Source organism: Lampetra fluviatilis, chromosome 1 (genome assembly GCF_964198595.1).
Source record: "Lampetra fluviatilis chromosome 1, kcLamFluv1.1, whole genome shotgun sequence".
NCBI classification, from domain to species: Eukaryota; Metazoa; Chordata; class Hyperoartia; order Petromyzontiformes; family Petromyzontidae; genus Lampetra; species Lampetra fluviatilis.
In genome coordinates, this window is record NC_136275.1 from 3,734,052 (window position 1) to 3,757,321 (window position 23,270).

The following is a 23,270-nucleotide window of genomic DNA, read 5'->3' on the forward strand; positions in this document are numbered from 1 at the left end:
AACTGCGTGAGGGCCCATCGAGATCCCTCGTCTTCTGGGAGGGAGGCTTGAGTGCGCGCGTGGTTGCATGCATACAGATATTCAATATTTCACACAGCTGGGAATGGCGTTCACAACGGGCACCCACCTGGGATGTGCCATTGTACGTCGTGTGAAAGCCCCTCTTCACGCTCAACGCACCCAATCTCAATAGATCTCAGAAACGAAGCAGGTTTAAACCTGGCTAATGTTCGGGTGTCTGGGGACTGGCTGCGGGAGCAGTGCTCACATTGTCACTAGACGCTGCACCAATACCGCCAAATATTAGTTTGCGAAGTCATGCCACACTTCGTAGATTCACTTGAAGAGTCTGAGAGGGTTCATAATGAAAACATTACTCAACTTTTAACGATTAGATTTAACATGCAAAGCTATCCAGCATTGCATGAACAATATCGTTCAGCCTTATCTATACCACAAGCTCCAAATAACTGAATGTGGACAATTGATAGTTTAGACTAGAAACTTAAAGAGTTGAGAAAATGGACACGTGCAGCAGCGATAGAAAGCCACAACCCCAGTGTAGATCGAGGCCCTCTCCATACACGGGGCTCCCAGAAGTATTTGGCAACAGCGAACATCAATAAATGTACTCTACGAATTAGTCGTGATGAAGACAAACACCGGCCGAACAGTAGCGTCTTTGTTTTACTCCTGTCTGTAAATATTGCCACCTTTTCCCAAAATGAAAAAAAAAACAATTAATTCAGTTATTTTGAGCTGGCGGTCTGAAAAAAGGAGTGAGCTTTTGCACGTAGGATGCCACACCTTTGTGTGTTGTGAAATTAGTTTCCAGACTGCATTAACTTTTCTGTTTTGAAAGGGTCACTCATCATTTAGACGTTAACATTTTAATTGGCTTAATTTGTGTTTCCAATATCATTATTATTCCAGCTGTCCAAAATATAATAGGCTCATGACCAGGCGAGAGAACAATAAACACAAGCACTGATTTGTTTAAAAATAAACAGTATATACAAACGCGAGCGCGCACAGCTAAATATTGAGCAAGAATGAGGTGGCATATTCTTAGGTTTTTTTTCGGTAAAGTCACGTAGGTAAAACATCAAAATTAATGAAAATAAAATAAAACAAAAATCACGACGTTTCGGAGGCAACACAAGTCTCCGTCATCAGGTGGGACCGTCAACAGCCGAATTAGCTGATGGTCCCACCTGATGACGGAGACTTGTGTTGCCTCCGAAACGTCGTGATTTTTGTTTTATTTTATTTTATTTTCATTAATTTTGATGTTTTACCTACGTGACTTTACCGAAAAAACCTAAGAATATGATTCCTTGCAGTCACGAAAGCTTCAAATCTAGAATGAATGAGGTGGCAGAATATGGGGGAACAGCCCCTCCACCCCTTCCCGCACCACCCGACGCCGGCGTTAACCCCTGAAGGAGACACGGGGGCGTCTTATTGATGAATCATCATCTGGGGCGAAAGCCCTGGACAAAGATCTAGCAGATTAGAGAGTCGCCTTGCCTCTTAGTCAGGATCTGCGGCAGAAGCCTTTGCCAATGGTAAACTGGCAAGGAGGGGAGAGGACAGAGAGAGAGAGAGAGCAGAAGGCGAGTTCTGAGTGCGGAAGGCTGAACCGTTACCTGCTGTATGACCGGTTGCATTACCTGTGGGTTGTCAATAATGAGACCTTAGCCGAACACCGCGTGAGCTGAATCCTTTCACCCACATTGGGTCGATCCTAGCCAGGACCCCCCCCCCCTCCAAATTCCATCTCTTAACCCTTCCAACTCGTTCAGCCGTTCCCACCACACAATCCCCTATCGTACTCTTAGGTTTTTTCGGTAAAGTCACGTAGGTAAAATGGTACCTTCTACAAACAGAATGAGGGTACCCCTATGGGCTCCCCCTTGTCACCAGTGATAGCCAACATGTTCATGGAAAAGTTAGAATCAGACGCCATCCAGACATCCACCCTACGTCCTTCCCTGTGGAAGAGGTATGTGGATGACACTTTCGTCATTTGGCCACATGGCCTCCCAGCATTGAACCACTTCTTAGACCACATCAATTCCAGACACCCATCCATCAGATTCACAATGTAAGTGGAGAAAGATGGCAAACTACCATTCTTAGATATTCTGTTTGAGAGGAGACCTGACGGATCCTTGGGACATTCTGTCTACAGGAAAGCCACCCACACAGATTCCTATTTGAAACCTGATTCCCACCACCACCCATCTCAAAAGAATTATCTCATTAAAACGCTATACCACAGAGCTCATGGCATTTCTGACCAACACCACCTGGCCAGTGAATTAAGACTTGTACATCGGGCCCTCAGGATGAACGGATACTCTGACCGCACCATCCGCCAAGCTGTTTCACCCACCATACAGAAACAGCCACTTGAAACTCCGATCAAAACTATCACGTTGCCATACATAGCAGGCGTGATACACACGGCGTCACAGAAAGTCAGACCCCCCCCTCAAATATGACGTCACAAAGCTCTGCCCCCCCCCCAAATAAAACATGCTTCAAATCGCTTTAAACTATTGTCATTGTAGTGCGTATTTAATGTGGCGCTGCACTCTGATGTTGTAGGAGAAAACATTTATTAAAAAGTCTATTTAATTAAATAGAACGTGTTGTCTATATTTATTTAAAGTTGCGCATTTTGATATGACGTCACATTTCTCACTCCCCCCCTCGTCACACATCGTCACAAATGTCTGACCCCTCCCCCCCCCCCTAGGTGCGTGACGTCATTTATAGACGGTCCCTATGATACCATGAAAATGACTTGAATTCACTTTTGTTTGCCATTTAATAAAAATCACTAAAATCGTACCACTTCAGGTGGTATAATGCATCCTATGTTCCTTGGAATACCGTATGTAACTCCGCCTATTCAGATGTCACTCAATGCGTCAGTCTCCAGGGAATGCGTGTTGCACGACCCTGCTAATTGGTTGCTGGAAACTGAAGATGCTAATCGTAATCAATAATTATTACAGTCAACACCACATTCACGCCGCAACCATCAACACTAACATCATAATTACTGTGAGGCCTTCCAATTTCATAATTATCAATATCATCAATTCCACTATGAGATCTCTTTTACCAGTGGCAAAATATAATAGTAGGTTTTTACCCTTTTAACTGGTACAAAACTGACACCTTTATTCAAGGCATCATGTTTGCAATGACCACAACACAAGTAGTCAAAAAACAAACAAAAAGAAGCAACTCTGATAAGGATAATAATATGCACTGTCCTTGAAGTTGATTGGCCCACACCCGAGACGGCTTTCTTTAGAGCCTAGTCCCCATTGGTGTAGGGCCAGATGACACCAGAAGGCGTACAACTCAAACACAGTGCAATATCAGGGTATTGAGAGCTCGGGGTAAGCATTTACACTATGAGATCTCTTTTACCAGTGGCAAAATATAGTAGTAGGTTTTTACCCTTTTAACTGGTACAAAACTGACACCTTTATTCAAGGCATCATGTTTGCAATGACCACAACACAAGTAGTCAAAAAAGCAAACAAAAAGAAGCAACTCTGATAAGGATGATAATATGTACGCCTTCTGGTGTCATCTGGCCCTACACCAATGGGGACTAGGCTCTAAAGAAAGCCGTCTCGGGTGTGGGCCAATCAACTTCAAGGACAGTGCATATTATCATCCTTATCAGAGTTGCTTCTTTTTGTTTGCTTTTTTGACTACTTGTGTTGTGGTCATTGCAAACATGATGCCTTGAATAAAGGTGTCAGTTTTGTACCAGTTAAAAGGGTAAAAACCTACTATTATATTTTGCCACTGGTAAAAGAGATCTCATAGTGTAAATGCTTACCCCGAGCTCTCAATACTCTGATATTGCACTGTTTTTGAGTTGTACGCCTTCTGGTGTCATCTGGCCCTACACCAATGGGGACTAGGCTCTAAAGAAAGCCGTCTCGGGTGTGGGCCAATCAACTTCAAGGACAGTGCATATTATCATCCTTATCAGAGTTGCTTCTTTTTGTTTGCTTTTTTGACTACTTGTGTTGTGGTCATTGCAAACATGATGCCTTGAATAAAGGTGTCAGTTTTGTACCAGTTAAAAGGGTAAAAACCTACTATTATCATCAATTCCATCATGATAACTCACGTAATTGCCACCACTACCCGCAGCGTCATATTCACAACAATAATTTTCACCACCATCATCACCAACACCATGTGGGTGGTGACATGGCGTTGGCAGTAGCGTCTTCGCCACTTGTTGATGAGGGTCAGTTCCAACTCAGCGGTTCCCCTGATTATATTATTACTGCTGGTGTTTTAACCCAAAAAATATACGTGCCGTCTGCTTCACAGTGGACGTCGTAGGCCTGTGACGTTATTCACAACAGTAGGCCATTGTGTGCCAATGTCATAATCCAATAAAAAAAACTGCTTGCAATGGACTCAATTGGGATACACATTGCAATCATTGCCCCGACTGCAAAATCCAGAAAATGCATCACAAGACTCGGCGAGGTTTGCCTAGTTAACCGAGCGTCAGTGTCCACAATCATCTCTACCCTGATCACACCTGCCCGGACATCGCTGCACGAGTTCTCCAAGGGCTTGCCCGAGCACGCCACTTGCCCTGGACAATTTAGAGACAGTCACTAGTCAAATTTCGATTTAATGCTTTCGTGACTGCAGGGATTCATCTTCTTGGTTCTTTCGGTAAAGTCACGTAGAAGGGAAGTAATAAAATAATAGAAATAAAACATAATAAAATAATTCTCACGACGTTTCGGCCACAACGCAAGCAGCCGTCCTCAGGTGAAGACCAGGTCTGTCGGGGAGACAGCGTCTGAACGTCTGAACGCTGTTTCCCCGACAGACCTGGTCTTCACCTGAGGACGGCTGCTTGCGTTGTGGCCGAAACGTCGTGGGAATTATTTTATTATGTTATATTTTTATTATTTTGTTACTTCCCTTCTACGTGACTTTACCGAAAGAACCAAGAAGATGAGCCACTAGTCAATAAAGGGGGCATTCGTTAACAGTGTGCGTGAGGGCACGTCAAGCTGCCACATTCTCTCCATACGCCTCCAAAACATCCCCCAGTCAAGACCAACTGTGGATGCGCTGCTATCACGAAACATCTCTCAGAATCATAAGTTTATTATCCGAGTAATTTGCCTATTGAGCTATACAGCTCTTTTTTGAAGGGTGACTCGGTCCGGCAGACAGACACGGCTGCAGCAAGAGTTAATAAACAAGATATAAAATATTTAATAATATAAAATAAATAAAAACTAATGATCTTACGAAATAATTAAGTACATTCGCATTTGTATTGTTTCGATCTCTATAATGTCTCCCTCGGCGAACGGCAATCGTTTTGCCATCAAGTTTCTGCAGCGATGCGTTAGGTTCACTTGGTACTTAGTGTATCCAGGTGGGAGTGCAGGAATTAATTCCCTTTTGCAAGGCAAACCTGGCGCAATGCAGATAAATTGTGCAATCTTCATATTTGTTCAACTGTTACTTAAATGCGTTATTTTTTATTTGCCAATGCATTGTTTTTAACAATACATTCTGGTTAGTTTTCTATATATGTAGTGACTGTGAATGTCAGTGCGTGGTGCTGGGCTTGTGAAGCCACGGCGGGTAATGTGTTGTCATTGTGTGCTGCCCGGTTACTGGGCGTGGTGCCAGCCCAAGAGGGGCAAAAAAATAAAACATAATAAAATACAATTCTCACGACGTTTCGGCCACAACGCAAGCAGCCGTCCTCAGGTGAAGAACAGGTCTGTTGGAAAGACAGCGTCTGAAATTTCTTTCCGACAGACCTGTTCTTCACCTGAGGACGGCTGCTTTTATTTTTATTATTTTATTACTTCCCTTCTACGTGACTTTACCGAAAGAACCAAGAAGATGAATCCCTGCAGTCACGAAAGCTTTAAATCTATATTTGTGGAGCTGGTTGAAACTGGTGAAGAACTACGGCACAATGGGCTGTAGGATGTCCCTCAAAGTGCATATCCTTGATGCTCATGTGAGCGTACTCGGAGGAGCAAGGCAAGCGCTTCCACCAGGATATACTGGACTTTGAACGCCGCTACCAAGGACAGTATGACGAGAACATGATGGGAGACTACATTTGGGGGCTGATTCGTGAAAGTGATTTACAGTATAATCGTAAATCTCAAAAAACTACTCACTTCTAAATCTTTTGTAGTCATTTTTGTATTACTTTAGTATAAATACATGTGAATTTTGATTCATGTTATTTTTTGCTGACTTTATGTGAACGAAAAGACACAAATTCGCCCGTTTTCTCATTGAAAATAGGTAAATTTCAAAATATCACTGTCCTGGTCATAAAAGTAAAGTTTAAGGGGAACAATAGCCAATTTATATACTGTTGAGGCATAAGCAATTACAAAATAACACTCACTACCCAGGAACAAAAATTGTGTTACATAGTGGAATCATAGAAAGGCCTCTCAAGCAGTCGGTGTGGATTTCCGAAAGTCTGGAAATCGTTTGCGATGGTCACTGATAACACTATGCAATACGATTTTTGTCCCTGGGTAGTAAGTGTTATTTTTTAATATCGTATGCCTAAAACGTATAGAAAATGGCAATTATTCCCCACAAACTTTGCTTTTCTGACCAGGACTATATTTGAAGGAATGACACAAATGCACACATTTTCTCATTGAACCGGATCACGCGAGGTATTTCCCGGTATGGGGTGTCTCTCCCTTGCATAGGGGAGGGGATCCGAGGCAGAGGAGGTGTTGGGGCTAAGGGCCTGGGAGAGAAAGGGGAATTAAAGGTGTGCCGATTGCGGGGGTGGAGGAGCACCGTGCTGTGTAAGGTGTTGCCGATTCACGGATGGGGGGCGCCGTGCTGTGTAAAATGTCGCCGATTCACGGAAGTGCGCGCCGTGCTGAGTAAGATGTTGCAGATTCGCGAGATTTAGGGCGTCGCGTTGGGTTGAGTGTTAAGTTGGTTAGCAGGGGGCACCGGTGTGGTAGCGAAGTGTGCGGGGGGGGGGGGGGGCACCGCGGTTGTAACAGGATTGTGGGAATTTTTTATTTCTTCGTTGAGTTGACATTAGGAGTGTTCCTTGAGATTAGGGGGTTGCTCTGCCTGTCCACTGGTTGCGGCTGCTGTATTGGCAGCCGGGACGGCTGTTTTTTTAACGAAGGGGGGTGATGTAGTGACATAGCGTCAACTGCAGTGGACACTTAGCGTACACGCCGTTGAGCATATACACAGGTGTGCCGGCAGGGCGGAGGAACTGGGGCAAGGCTTACGGTAGACCTTATAGGGAGGCTCCTGGAACCCTGTGGTGGGTTCAAGAAGGGAGGCACAGCTAGGGCGGAGCCAAGCTGCACGGAAGGGAATATCAGCAGCGGAGCGCGAGAGCTCTGGGCTGCCGGTTCTGGGAGTGGACTCATCTCGTCGTCGCCGCCTTCGTCGCTGTCACCGTCGCCCGATCATTGCGCGGCCCGACAGTAGTTGGCTGTCTCGGTCGACACCGTTGGTGCAACGCGGACAGGGTCGTGTCTGGGCCGGGCTGTACGGCAGCGTGGTTGAGAGGAAGCCGGATTTGGTGGAGTTGAATGAGATAATATAGAGAGACGGTACCTCCTGCAACTACCTCGTCTCCGACTGAATAGTGTGCGCTGCACGCCACATGCACGCCTCTGACACTACAGTAGTATTTACCGACTGTAGTAGTAACTACTGACTGTATAGTAGTATCTACTGACTGTAGTGCTATCTAATGACTGCAGTAGTATCTACTGACTCTATAGTAGTGTAATAAACCTTCTCGAGACGGCTTCCGGAATCAGTCCTTTTATTTTTCAACTTCCACAGTTACACACACACACACTCCCCGTTGCTGACAGACAACGGAAAGCGGGCAGACTCCCAGCTAAGTCCCCACCGCGCACGTGGCACCCGGAGCCCCGTATGCACGTGACCCCTGCTCTTTTCGTTCCCAAGTCTGCTCCCGACTCCTCTGTCTCCCCTCCTCTTAATCCCTGGGTCACGTGGTACCCCTAAGCCAATCCTCTGTAGTCAGCGTTGACCGTTCCAGATGGTTCCCCGTCAATCCCGGGACCACGCCTCTGATCCGGCTTCCCATTAGCTGAGGCCCCGATTGGCCAGGCCAATCACCCCTGCTAACATGCCGTGATCACGCCGAGGCCATGCTCCCTGGCTCACCCCTTATTAACTACAAAGCGGGACCGGCAAGCCAATCACCACGTGAGCCCTACATGGCTCTTATTACAGTAGTATCTACAGCCTCAATAGTAGTATCAACCGACTCTATAGTAGTAGTAGTACACTTGCAGTTTTTATATTTGGTGTTTTGTATACAACTGTTACATACCTCGTTTGTTATTGTGCAATATTCTGTTAGGATCCATTAACTCATTCTCTGCAATATTGACGTTTTTGTCTGTGTGTTTTTGTTAATGTGCTCATGCACCACAGATCTCCCTTGCAAAATAGCTGGGCAAAGTGGCTTGGCTATGTACGGTGCGAAAGAAGTTCAACACATATACATATATTCTTTGGGTCTTTTGGTAAAGTCACGTAGATAGGTTCAACCTATCTACATGACTTTACTGCAGTATTAATCAGAACGGCTGCTAAGATTCAAACGGTGAACCCTCTGCAATAAACGGCAAACATGTTACCGCTATGTCCATGTCATAACCAACTTCATCCCGAGGTAAAAATATACCAAGGAAATTTTTATAATTCAGAACCAGTAAATTTTAGGCAAACATCAGACCTAATGACTAATCCACTTGACATTTTCTAACAAAAATATGAATCCGGTGATAAAACCACTTGGGTGGTAATTTCCCAGATGAAATCACAACTAAGCTTATGACAAAGAAGAGAATGAGGTGTTATATTTGTTAACTTTATTTAGCAACTGTTCAATCAACATATTCACAAAAGTGGTATGCATAAACAAGAATAGCAATGAATGAACTATATTGAAAAATTAAAATAATGAACTGACATCCCTCGGGATAAAACAAACACTGATGTGCTTCCACAACTGGCAGTCAAGGGAGGAGTGTGTGCTGGGGCAGAATGTTCAGCTGGAAAGTAAGAGTGGGTGGGCGCACTGGCAACAAGAGACAACCTTGGCAATCAAATAAGGTTGGCAGTGCCTGTTGCATTGTGCCTGCGGGCGGAGCGAGGGTTTACGCGATAAGACGTGGCCGGGTTACAGAACAGATGCTTCGTAAATGCGTGCGACAGCTTCACACGTCAACCGAGTGAAATGTGTCCAACGCTAACTCCGAATTGGGACTTCTCCACGTACCACAGGGAGTTATCAGGTAAATTAAAATTTCTGCTTTAGAGAAAGAGAGCAGAGCTCCAAGCCCTCTCCCCTCGCAGGCTGAGATGTGCTGCTGTCGCCTCTCTTGTTCATGTTTCTTCCAAGCAACACATACAAAACTTCAGTGAGCACCGGCTGGTTCTTGCTACTTCCCCTTGCCAGGCATGGCTAACACAGAGACAAGCTAGTGCTCCGTGCCGGCTGCTGTTACATTTAGGCTGAAACCCTCAACAAAGGCTTGTGCAGGAAAGTGGCAAAGCTCACGGGCAAGCTTCATGGCCCTGCTAACCGATGGCCACTACCTTATTCATTCTCACATGTGACCAAAACAGGCTGCACCAAACTCTTTGGTTCTTTCGGTAAAGGCCACGTAGGTAGAAAAATAATAGGTCACGACGTTTCGATCGCAACACAAGAAATCGTCATCAGGTGGGACAATCACTATTATTTTTCTACCTACGTGACTTTACCGAAATAACCAAAGAGTAGGGATTCCTGCAGTCACGAAAGCTTCAAATCAAGGCTGCACCAAGTAAGACTCAGACACTTTGGCCAACCCAGGTCATGTTTGAGAAGTCATTGTGTGCCAGACGTGGCCACGTTGTGGTTGCATCGCATCAGCACAGCTGCTGATAGTTGAGGATCTTGCTTGATTCTCTCTCCATCGGGCATGGGTAGTGATGCCGTTTGTTTGCGGGTGGCCAAGGCCGTTTTGCAGGAAACAAGGGCGTTTCACTGAGATGGTGCTCATCGCCGCGCCATTGCCTGAGCGACGTGCACCAGTGCGGAGAGAAGCTCACCGTGCGCCTGCAGTAGCAGAGGCAGCGGCGTGGCCCTCAGCTCTTCGCTAGGATTATGGTGTGTCAGCGCTGACACCGCCGTCAAGAACCCCGTGCCCCCTGCAGAGACAGGAGCGCCTGGGGCTTCAGCTCTGCTAGCCTCCTCGCTCAGCCCATTCACCAGCGCCTTGGAGTCTACTATGTTGGAAGCAACATAGAAAAAGACACGCCAACATTCTCAGTCAGGAACTAGCCAAACATCTCAGGGCAGGCTCCGAAAGTGGTTCACGAAAAACTCAACTTATTTGTCGAAACAATGTTTAACTCAGTGAGGATTATATATATATTTAAAAAAAAACACTGACATGGCGCTGGTGGCACGCATGATAATTATAAATACTTTTATGCTTTTGATTTGTGTCAGGGATAATATTCATTTTTAATCAGCTTAAACTCAGGTTTACTTTCCATCAGAGAAAATCGCAGCAAGTTCTCCTAGGCAGAGAATTCTAAGTGGAATTTGAACTGATTATTCTTATTTATTTAAAGGATTTGGAGAATGGAAACAAGAAAACGTTGCATAACACAAGAGCTCTGTATATCACAAAATGATAGCAATGCTTTAACACATAGGCTTTCACGACCAATATCATCCTTAGAGTTTTTTTTGGGTTAGATCGCGTAAATATATAAATGAGTCATTAAAACCCGCCACCACCCGACAGAGCCAACTGGTAAGGGTTGTCACGTAAACAGAACGTGCCAATTCGTCACTAGTACAGCACACCGGTGTGTTGGAGAGCCAAGCCACAACATTTACAAACGGAGTACGATGTTTCGCCAGGAATTACAACCAGCTTCATCAGGCGACAGCCAGATTTGTTTTCTGATGGAGCTAGTTGTAATTACTGGCGAAACATTTAAATGATTAAGACGATTTACATTCGGTGGCTGCTACCGTTTTTCTTATATGGTCTCAATCCAGACTTTTTTGACTGTCCCCTCATCAGGGTTGAGAGAGGAGATAAACACTGGCTTCAGGGAGAGGTCACCTTGGTCGTCGGGAGGCAGCACCAGCGCCATCTCCTGCTCCGTGGCCCCTGGCCCCTTCTACAAACCACAATAACATCAACCACCACCATCATCATCCTGTTTAGAATGCGGATCTCTGGGCAGCAGAGAGCAAGCACTGAAAGTGAACCCACATTAAAGTCACATCATTCGGTGATACAGCCTGTTTCTCCTATAACGGCAGGAAGAGGTTGGGTTCCTGAAGAACACAACTTGATGGGAAAAATGGCGTTATAATAATTTTATATATAATATAGGGATGAACAAAGACTAAGGCGTGTGGTGGGTAGCATCTAGAAGCATCCAGCAGCATCCCGCCTTGTGTGATGCTATACCGAGGCAGCCGTACAACAGCTTATTCCTACTCGCCGACATATTTCCATTCACTGGATTGTGTTCCCGAATATATTCATCGCGTTCTATCCAATTAGTGTGATGAAAACACGCGTTATAGGAGAACAGACTGTACTGCGTTTGCAGACGTGCACGAGCATAAATAACAACAAAACACGAAATATCTATTAGTAACTTCTCTAATCCGGTTGAATTTATCATTTGGCCCAGGAATGCATCACTAAGCAGATGATGCTAATGATGGCCTCACTATGACAGCATACCCAAAACGCAATGTGCCAGGAACATAAACATTTACTTTGAATCCAAATGAGCTTATTGAGTGACACATTGTTGATCATTGCAGAGTTTGCCTGTTCCTCAAAAGCTACTGATAAGCACCTATTCAAGTACCTATTCAAGTGCTAACTTGAATAGGTACTTAATTAAAAGAAAAACTGTTCAATAAGAAACTCTATTCTAATTTTATTATCATCATGCCCCACGGTGTAAAGTGCAGCTTCCAACAGTTATCTACTGTCTCCCTGGCCTCTCTATGTTCCATGAAGAGAGTCCATAGTCCGAAAACGTCGCCTGTAATATATTTATTCCTATTAAGGTCAGCACAGCGGGGTGGTGGTAGTGAAAGCAGGAAACAACACCAGTCAAACCCCGCCCCTCCCCAAAGTACTTATATTTTACATATAATTAACCTTGAGGAGCTTAAAGCCCGATTAAGACACTGACAATTGCTGCTAACGCTGTGTGGGAAATGACGCCCAGCCACTGGAGCCATGGTAGTGTTGTTGCTGACCCACCCACAGGTCTGCCCCTTCACGCCGACACATGCATAGTATTTAACAGAGGTGTGGACTCGAGTCATGTGACTTGGACTCGAGTGAGACTCGAGTCATGAATTTGATGACTTGCGACTCGACTTGGACTTGCATAACAATGACTTTGTCCCACCTATGAGATGTGGACTCGAGTCATGTGACTTGGACTCGAGTCAGACTCGAGTCATGAATTTGATGACTTGCGACTCGACTTGGACTTGCATAACAATGACTTTGTCCCACCTATGGTATTTAAACCATACAAACTATATTTTAGCAGGTAAGGCCCACTAAGCTATAGAGATCTTTTTCAGAAGCGACCTGGCCAAAAATAATAGCTCAACGAAGTGGCTTATCACGTGGAAATGAACACCAGCCAAATACTCTAAAAGCATGTTTCTAAACGTGGAGGGTAAAACTGGAGGACCTGGAGAAAAATCCACGCGACCAAGGGGAGAACATGCAAACTCCAAATATACAGGCGTCAGGGTTGGGTTTGAACCCACAACCTCCTGTATACCATGAGAGGTAGTTAACATCTCGCCACCATGGCATACACACACACACATCACTGTCTGCTTCACCCGTTTTGCTTAATTCCCTGAATCTATATTGCACAGGGGAACCAAGTGCCAATTAGCACTTACGTACACTTTAATGTATTCAAGCAATGAAAACAAAACAAAGGAAGCCAATTATAGCATTTCGAGTAATGTTCCCATTATCAACCCTCAAAGAGATTTTACTAACTAATGTATTGTATGATTGCGCCATGGCTGATGATGCTGTGAGGACTACTACTCCTGCAGTGATTGGGCATTTCCAATTTAAAGCCAAGAGTGACTATTATGTCAAGAGAGAAGGATAAGTGCATTAGAAATATAACGTTATCTATATATCAGTACAATAGGCACTATAAGGCTGTTTACTGTACCTTAATTGTAATTGTACTATGATTAGCTTAAACATAACCTTCCATAGCCAACTTATGCTTAAGCCAATTTGTTACTTAGCACCGATGCACATTTGTGCAATATTTACAATTTCTCGTGTGAAAAGGTTGTTTTTGCAGGGTTTTCGATTTTCTTCATTGATGTACTTTGTCTCGCTTTTGTAATTTTGGTGACACAAATCACTCTCGCAAACTGGCCTATCCTGGTCTCTTGACCTCTCAATTGCTTAAACAAATAAAATGTAATTTGATTGGCGATGGGACACCGACTACCTCCACGTAGTCTATACACCATCGTTGTAAAGCCGAATCATTATCCCTTCACTAGTTAGCTTCTGCAGTGGTTAACACAATGCACTTTGAACCCGGTGACTGAAATTCAATTCCGGCAAGTCATTTGGGGTGTATTTTTCACATTTGGCAACGTTTTACCATGGTGCCCGCACTAAAATGGCCTACTTTTTCTTCCAATGTCACGGGATCTTTAATATACATTGTGGAACAGACCGGGGGGAGGGGGCTATTTTACGGTTCATTGGGCAGAAGGATGGCACAGCAGTAACACTTGTCTCAAAGCACGAATATCCGACGTTCGATTCCGGACTTGGGGCCTTTCTGTGTGGAATTTGTATGTTCTCCCTCTATTCTGGATCTTTTAATCTCCTCCAATAGAAAAAAAACAAGCAAGTGGTATTGGCCAAACAGCCCTATGCTTAGACATTTCCTGACAATTACTCAATTGGCATCATTGCCTCCTCCTGAGAAAACTTGGTAGGTCTATGCTGAAAAGAGTGTTGATACTCGGTCAGGCTTTCCTGGGAAAGCTTACAGAATGCATCCACAAAATTAATCAGAGTTGCGGCTAGGTTCCAACCACAAACCTGTGCAAATCAGCGGATGTGCAACCGCTGGGCCATGTCACCAAAATACCGGCCATCTCGTCTCCCTCTAAATGTCCACGAGTCGATGAGCTGCAGCAAGACCAGTCTCATCAACATCACCACCACCACCTATAAAAGGAAAAAAACAAGGTTGCACCTGCTCATGGAAAATCTTCAGCACCCTGTGCAGCGTGTGAAGCTTGGGTGAGCGGATGGGGAGGGAGTGCAGGTCTGCGGCGTTCAGTGCCGCCAGGTCGCCCACGGTGCTGATGGAGCGCGCTCGCACCAAGTGGCCTAGCCCACGGGCCCTGCACACAACACACACACACACACGCGCACGTGTCAAGACAAAAAAATATCCCGTGTGTAGCTGTTCACACCGTTGGGTAAAACTATAACTATATAGCCTCATTGAGTTTCACGACTATGTTTCAGGAAGGATCCTGCCATGTCGCAGTAGGGAGCGATGGTTGCCATGTATGAATAAAATCGATTTTAAAAAATGTATATGGAACATTTTGAGCACGATGTCGGAATATAATGGGCCTACCCTTGCAGATGACATGACAGAATCTTTAAAGTCCAACCGTGAAGCATAGTGTTCGGGAGTATAGTACAGTACAACAAAGGATTTCGCTAGACATGTATTATTTATTGTAAAATAATATTGGTCCGCCTCAGTCCACTGAGCAGTAGGTCAAACACAGTCAGTTCTGAATCCCTCGCTGGTCTGAGATCACGTCTCGTGAAGTTTCAAAACAACACCCACTTGTTCAAAATGCAGAACTAACTTAAATAGAAACTTTCCTATCAACTATGTTAATTTTACCAGGTAAGGCCCACTGAGTTATATAGATCTCTTTCAGAAGTGACCTGGCCACAAATGATAGCTTAACAAAGTGGATTATCACATGGAAATTTACATCGGCCAAACACTCTAGTAAAGGCATGTTTATAAATGTGGAGGGGAAAACCAGAAGATCTGCAGAAAAACCCACGCAACCACGGGGAGAGACATGCAAATTCCAAACATACAGGCATCAGGGTAGGGATCGACATCACAGCCTCCTGTATAGCAGGCGTGGTAGTTAACATCTTGCCACCGCGTTGCTCTGTGATACACATGGTTGTGGCACTGCGATTGTGTATGTGTAACAGGACTGCTGTACATGTGGCCGTGCCAATAGTTAACACTGGCCTCACCATATCGCCGGCGTGAGCTGGTGCAGCACGGCCTCCACTGGAGTTTTACAGCCGATGAGCGCGGGGAAAATGGGGCCCACGCTCTGCACGGGAACCACTTCCAGTGGCTGGGGCAACATGGTGCACAGCTGTTCCTGCTGAGGATGCACGGAGCAGTGAAAGCGTGGAAAGTCATGCTGCGCAACGCACATAGCAGCAGCACAACCAGCCTGGCTGTAACTCGAAACCCGATGAGACTTGGCACATCAGAACAAGGTAGGGGGCAAGTAAGGGAGAAACAAAAATGCTTTTTGACACAGCTTGGCACAAGGACGTGGCACTCATCTCTAAGGTCGTCTTCATGAACCGTAAATTAAAGCCCTACATGCCTAGCGACTAGCAATGTTGCTTGCTGTACTATTTGGACACTTGGTTATCAAGTCAAGTTTATTTATTTTACTAGGTAAGAACTCAAGAGACCATGATAGTCTCCTTTGCAAGTGGCCTATGTCACGATAACGACAAAAAAGTCAGGGAAAAAATAAGTATAACCCGTAAAAACAAAGTTTTTCACTATAAATCCTTTATATGCGTGGCAGCGAACTTAATATAAAGGATTTAAAAATATATTCGCCTGTGGAGGACGCGGGGATCGATCCCGCGACCTTTGGAATGGGAAGCGAGGGCGCTACCAACTGCGCTACTCCGCCACGGCCTGTGGAGGGGTTACGCTCTGGGCTCTTATACTGTGACGTTCAGCCAAAGCGATGAATGAGTTCTATTTGAATATATGTAAAATATTATTTTTTTGCCTAAAAAGTGTAAAATTTTGGGAATTTTTTTTCACGAACATTAATTGTCTGGCACAACGAGTCTGTGTGGAAAATGTCAGCTCGATTGGATCACGGGAAGTGGGTTAAAAAACTAGCGAAAGATTTGCACGGTCCTAAGCAAGCAAGCAAGCACGCGAACTTACTATAAAGGATTTAATAACGGCAACAGGGGAATCGGAAATATTGCAAACATAAATCAATGTTAAATAAAATATTCCCTGTAATGTAAGTTCGTTCAGGCAGAAAATTGTAATCACTGACCATCATAAGAATTACAATTAAGTTACAGACACATACCTACTATAATCACCCAGGAATGTCCTTAATGCTCGTGACGTCACTCCAAATCTACCATCCCCCCTCATTAATATTCATGAGAAAGTGACGTCCTCCAAATGGACACGCCCCCCACCTCTCATTAATAATGAGCGGGTGATGTCAGTCTGCATGGAGAACCCCCCCCTCATTAATAATGAGCAGGTGACATCACTCCACATCAAACAGTCCCCATAATCAATAATCATGAACAGGTGACGTCCTCCAAATGGGCTACCCCCCTCAATTAATAATAATTAGCGGCTGACGTCACTCCACGTGGGGGGCCGATGCGCCTCCTCCCCCCTCCTCGGCGTCAACTGACAACCTTCACTACAAAGGCAGAACCCTCACGTCACGCGATCTCCGTAATGCTGTTGAGGCATCAAAGTAAAAAGGACGTCATGATGAACAAAGGATTATAACCTTAAAATGAAACAGGTCTGTGTCACCGCGCCCTTACAAATTGCACACGCATTCATACAATGAATATCACGTCGCGGTCTGCTCTTCGCTTGCAAGTTTCACATTTACTGCAATACACCAGCCTTGGACGGGCAAATGGCTAGTTAAATAGAAATAGCGTTACTATTGTACAAATATGTAAACAACAATCTGCCACTCCTACTGGCCGACGATTTTTTCGTGTAATTTACAATGCCTCTAGTACTCCGTCGAAATGCGCTTTATAAATGTAATTCATAATTATTACACTCACTCGCCTGCTGTATTCCCTAACACTCCCTGCCACCACACTACCGCCCCTGGCACTCCCTTGCTCTCTCCATTGCCACTGCCACTCCTCCACTCACCAGCCGCTTCTTGGGTGGGGTGTTTCCGAGAGCACGACGAGAAAGAGGCCGCCGGCTCATCGGGGAGGTCCGCGTCGGAGTCAAAAGGTGCTGTGCAACACACACACACACGCACCACTGTCACCATAGATGGGGGCTCACAACCACCTGTGTGCTGGTGTGGGCAATGCGGAGCCAGGATTTTCAGGTGGGGGGGGGGGGCAACCCCTCCAGCAATGAAAAATTATAGTTGTTAGTAAGTAAGGACTTGTCCCTTGCTTTTTATTCGACGCGTGTGCGGCGATGATGCAGCCATCGATCGAGGGTCGAATTCATACCGTATGTGATCTGCATCGCGCTCGCTGAAGGTGTTAATGCCTTCAGGGAAGTCGTGTACTGTATACGCAACTGCGCACAATTCTGCGAGTCACTTAGAACTGCTTTGCCGTTACTTATTGCCAATTATGGACTCGGACTATTGTCCTATCATCTCATAAAGTCCCTGGCACGTAATAATATGCTACACAGTGGCAGTGGGGTCACCAAATGCCGATTTATTAATAATAAACCCCAATGATCTGATCGAAATTAGGGATTTCGATCAGATCATTGGGGGGGGGGGCACGTACAACCCCACCCCCCCCCCCCACTGGCTCCGCCAAGCAGTAGCCCTCTAACAACAACGGAAAGCAGAAGAGTGCAGCTCACAACAATGAGTGGAGCACCGGGCGGCTAAAATACAACAAAAGTTGACAGTCAGGGGGCACAGGTGGTGCATTTGCCAGTCATCTCAGTCAACCCATGGCACCTGGGTCTGTCCCGTGACCTCCTGCCAATGAGCTTTCCATTCTTCAGGTGGCTTCAAAGTGTACCTAGTCTGGCACAAGCGTCATGGTGACGTAACCGCCACCGAGTGGCGAACAGCGGTTGTTATCCGTGTTCGTACGTACCTGTGTGAACGTGCGGGACTGGCTGCGGCTGGGACTGCGGCGGTCGATGTCATCTGCCAGCGTTTCGTGCCGGATGGGGTTAGCAAATGACACGCGTCGTGTCTGTACACATACACACAGAGACATGCTGCCATGTTTAAACTAAAGTAAACAAGTCAAAGCGTCCCCCTGTTGAAACAAGCGTCATGCAAAGCACATCTCTGTTAGCGATTCTGAGATGCCGGAAATTCAACGTAAATGGTGGCACCAAATTCTCCTTATAACAACCGCTGTTGGGCATCCCACATTTAATGACCAATGGAAAAGTGATGGACTGAGTCGATGCATTAGCAGGATCTGAATATTCCACTCTCTTAACTGCCAGTAATACTTGGCAGGATGTGTTTTTGTGACGCAGGTCTCACCTTGTTTGGTGGAGAGTCTGACGGCAGCTGCTCAGCCTCCGACTTCATGCCCGCTGCCTTCTTGAGGATGCTGGGGGATGGGGATGCAGCTGGGGACCACGTGCCTCTTGGTGCGACCGGCGGAGGGCTGCTTGCCCTCTGGGCGATGTCTCCGTTCAACCGCAGAAGAGTGCTGCACCCTGGCGAGGCTGGAGCTTCCGTAGTCTGGGCTGCAATGTCATTTTTTTTCTCCTCCTCCTCCTCCTCCTGTTGCCCCTCCTCCATCTTGCTGTCACCCATGTTCATCTTCTCCTCCCCCAACACTTTCTGCTCTCCTCCTGCCACTGCCTCAGTCACCGTAACCATCACCTCCTCGCATACGGCACTGACCAAGGGCTCTGCTGGCGAGGCCCTGCTGGAGTTGATGATCTCCAGCTCGCTGCCATCCTCCCCAGGCAATACCTCCTGGCCCTTGGGATTGCTCTCTTCTGCTGGGTTCTCCTGAGCGGTCAAGATTGGTGATGCTGTCTCCTTGCTCATCTCACTTGAAACGACACCAAATTCTTCCTCCACAAATCCGCCTTCGGTTGGCACGGAATGAGATGCGGTGGCGATTGTATCAATTGTGTCGGGATCCGCTCCACATGAGAGAGAGGTGGAGGCAGCGCAGTCACTCCCTCTGGAGACCAGCAGCGAGGGAGAGGGGGGCAGCATCACATTGCCCGGCTGTTCCCTATCTACAACTTGAGACGTGTTTACCTCGTCATCTCCTGCATTGACAAACTCTGTTTCGGGGTCTTGCTCCTTGGCTTTAAAATCAGACGTGGCGATACAGTTCAAATCTATAATCGATTGTTCCTGAGCAGCGCATTCCATGGTGTTTCTTGTTTCGCTGAGCCGTGGAGATTCTTCAAGCCCCACCTGATCACTCACATTATACTCCTCCTCCCCATCCTCCTCCATATCCTCCTCCATCTTCTCCTTGGCAGTCCCTTCCTCCACCTCATCCTCAACGTTCTTTAGCAACTTTGTATCCTTCCCGCTTCCTTTTTCTCCTTCAACTGTTCTATGCGACAGTTTCTCTAACGGTGACTTAAATGGCTGCAGTGGCGAATCTGACTCGGTGATGGCATCTCCACAAAGCCTGGCGCAGGCTTTGCCCTCCAATTTACAATCGTCTATGTCGCTCACAGTGGCTCCGCCAGCTGCTGGGTTTGACTCTGGAGCGGACGCCTCGGGCATCGAGCTTCTCCTCTTCATGGAGACATTCTCCCAACTGTACCTTCCGCAGCCCCAGCTCTTCCTCTTCCTCTGGGACCTCCTCAGAAAGTTGCTCAAGCCGAGCTTGGGCTCTAAATGTGAGCTACCTGAGAGGACGAGCTCCGAGCACAAAACACTTGTTTCTGCAGATGCCGATGTCTCCGTGGGTTGCGGGTTGGTGTCCACAGCTGTGTTTTCCCTGTCCAAGATTCCGGCTGCTCCATTGTCCCTCGTCACACCTGCACTCTGCTCACTACTCTCGAATGCAGTAAGCGCTCTCTCCCCATTCGTTGGCGTGCGCACCACATCGCGTACAGAAATGCGGACACTCCCGTTTGCCCACCCAGAGTTTACCTGCCCACCTGGGATGCTCACCAAATTCACCCTCCTCTTCTTTGGCTCTCCACTTAATTGGATCCGACCGTCAGAACTAGTCGGTCTGCTAGGGCTGGCCTGTGGGCTGAACACAGTACTGTCACCGCTGGTGCCATTAATCTCCTCTTCCGTTGCCACCGCTGCAGTGTCACTTGTTTCTGTTACACCATCTCCAACATTTGAGCTGGAGGAGCCGTCCTTTGCTTGACTACTAGATTGTTTACCGGAATTGAAGGCCTCGAGCAGGGTCAGTGCAACTATTGGTGAAGGAGATGAGGACTCTTCAACCGCAGATGAGATCGTGGGGGATTCTGACATCATAGGAGTGGATGACTTTACCACTGCAGAGAAATATTTGGAGGATTCTTCCATTTCAGAAGAAATCATAGGGAATTGTTCAACTGGAGCAGCAACAGGTAACTGTGCCACTACAGGAGAGGTCGTGGCAGGTTCTGAAACCACGAGGGAAGACACAAGAGATTGTTCTGCTGTAGTGGAGGGTGTGCTGTTGTTGGTGCTTAGCATGGAGATCTGAGACAGCTTCAGCTGTCGCCCCCGGATTGCTTTGCTGCGAGGAGTGTTGAGGTCGATGCTACATCCTGGGATTGCTGCATCTGCCACTGCAACACCAAAATTAGCATTCCCTTTCAAACTGCTGTCGGCCATTAAGCCCTTGCAAGAACCATGCTCTTGAAGAGAAGCGCTATCTGAGAGGGATTCAAGTCTGCTCTTATCAGAACTAGATTCTGCTTTCGTCACTTCCACCTCTGAATCTCCCATGTACATGCCGGCCTCGATAGTAAGCAGCTTCCTGCGGGATTTGCTTGCGCTCAACATCCGCCCCTTTTGAGATGCTCTCCGTTGGTCAGCTGCCCGACCATCGGTCCCGGGTGTTGGCTGTGGAATGTCGCTCTCCGTGACCAACTTACTCGTTGGGGTCACGATGGGAGCTGCATGATCACTGCTCTTTATGCGGCGCTGCCTGAGGCCGCGTCGAGGCTGTAAAGCGCCCTCTGGTGGGAGTTCCTCCTGGCTGTCGACCATTACGTTCCGTTCTGCCGTCAACTTGCCATCCGACCCTGAGTTCGGGCCCTCACGCGCAGCGTTTTCCCGACTCTTACTGCGGCGGGTTCTCGGTTGTGTCACCGGCGTGACCGGCAGCTCCCTGGAGGCATCCTCCTGCTCCTGCTGCTCCTCCATTTCAAGATCGACTTCCAACTCCTGAAACGTCTTTCTCGATTGGCTGCCAAGAGTGGGGAGGGCTCGCTCTCCCGGAGTGTGCTTTGGCGGGGTACCAGCCACCATCTCTATCGACTCATTGCTGCTGTTGGCAGGGCCCACAGCCACATTATCTTCACTGGCTTCCTCCGTGTCGACTGCAAGCCCCATTGCTTTCCCGTCCGAATCCAGGTTCGCTCCATCTTTATCTGTGCTGCCATTACAGATCAGCAGCTCCGGTTCGGCCTCTCCGTTGTGAGCGTCGCATTCTGGAGCATCGTTTCCACTCGGAGGGGCCTGCGCTTTGTCGTCCACGCACGAGGAACTTACTTCAATCTCTTTGCTGCTGGCACTATTGATGACCTCGTCTTTACCACACGGTGTTGACTGCACCACCTCTTGAGCGTTGTCGGCGCTTCCATTCAAGTGTCCGCTTGACACCAGTGCAGTGCGGTTATTTTCATCCACTGTTGTCTCCGTTGACTCTATTTCTGCAATGGCTCCCGTCTCCACCACCCTCTTCACAGCCGTCTCATCCGCATTCATCTGATCGGCGAATATCGGAGTCTTGTGTGTGAGAGGGCAGGACCCACTGCTCCTGCAGAACCAGTCATGGAACACGCAAGTAAAGCTAATGTTTGTCAAACTCAACAACAGCCACCGGTTAAAACACACCTACTACCTTCTTGGTTCTTTCGGTAAAGTCACGTAGAAGGAAAATAATAAAATAATACAAATAAAACATAATAAAATAATTCTCACGACGTTTCGGCCACAACGCAAGCAGCCATCCTCAGGTGAAGACCAGGTCTGTCGGGGAGACAGCGTCTGAATTCAGACGCTATCTCCCCGAAGATGAATCCCTGCAGTCACGAAAGCTTTAAATCGACACCTACTACCGTCAGGTCAAAACAACTACAGGCAGGCTTACGACAGCCATTTATCAATTCCAGTCCTCAAGCCCCAACCACAGCACAGACTTCAGTGTTTATGAATCATCAGCTGGGTACCATGTGTAACTATTTATTTTGGTTCTGAACAATAAAATATTTATTTGGTGATGCTGCGTTGTCAGTGTACCACAAGCACAAAAACTCACATTCATCACTAACACCGTCTATTCTGGGCACTGATGGCGCACACCTGTAATCCAAAATGTTACCTACATCGCCTGGTATGCAGGACATCGTAGGTTCAATCCCAACCCTGACGCCTGTATATGTGGAGTTTGCATGTTCTCCCCATGGTCATGTAGATTTTTCTCCGAGTATTTGGCTGGTATACATTTCCACATGATAAGCCACTTCGTTGAGCTATCATTTGTGGCCAGGTGGCTTCTGAAAAAAAGCTATGTAGCTCAGTAGACCTTACCTGGTAAAAAAATAGTATTTTATAGTTTAAATAGTATGCATGGTAACATAAAAATAGTTTTAGTTCAAGTGTTGGTCGATCTGATGTTGTGAAACTCCCTTCCAGTGGTCATCGAGGTGCCATACCATGGCTGTCAAAAAGGCAGTAGAGCAAGTGGAATAATCGCTCCCCCTCTTTCCATGTGCAATGGGATGGTGTTGCACCATCAAATGCGTGGGTTTTCTCCGGGTTGCTCCACAGTTTTCTCTCGCATGTATAAACACTCACCATTAAATTGGCTGTAAACATCTTAAAATAAAATATAAACCCAAAACAGGACCCTCCTAAAAAAAAAGAGTCCTATAATTCAGTGTGG

General features: G+C 46.6%; 1 protein-coding gene across 3 annotated transcripts in view; it reads right to left on the reverse strand.

Moving 5' to 3' along the window:
• Positions 1-8,741: 8,741 nt before the first annotated feature.
• The window catches only part of RIF1 (replication timing regulatory factor 1), a 50,314-nt gene continuing 35,785 nt past the window's right edge, over positions 8,742-23,270 (reverse strand). For 2 of the 3 annotated variants that reach the window (XM_078883391.1, XM_078883252.1), the window contains exons 29-35: positions 18,713-22,142; positions 18,309-18,410; positions 17,380-17,469; positions 15,441-15,577; positions 14,395-14,545; positions 11,217-11,274; positions 8,742-10,362 (exon numbers count right to left, since the gene is read on the reverse strand). In XM_078883391.1, the coding sequence (XP_078739517.1) occupies positions 10,133-10,362; positions 11,217-11,274; positions 14,395-14,545; positions 15,441-15,577; positions 17,380-17,469; positions 18,309-18,410; positions 18,713-22,142 (4,198 nt within the window). In that variant the 3' untranslated portion in view covers positions 8,742-10,132. The remainder of the gene's footprint in view (positions 10,363-11,216; positions 11,275-14,394; positions 14,546-15,440; positions 15,578-17,379; positions 17,470-18,308; positions 18,411-18,712; positions 22,143-23,270) is intronic. The other variant, XM_078883320.1, reaches the window with a different exon arrangement.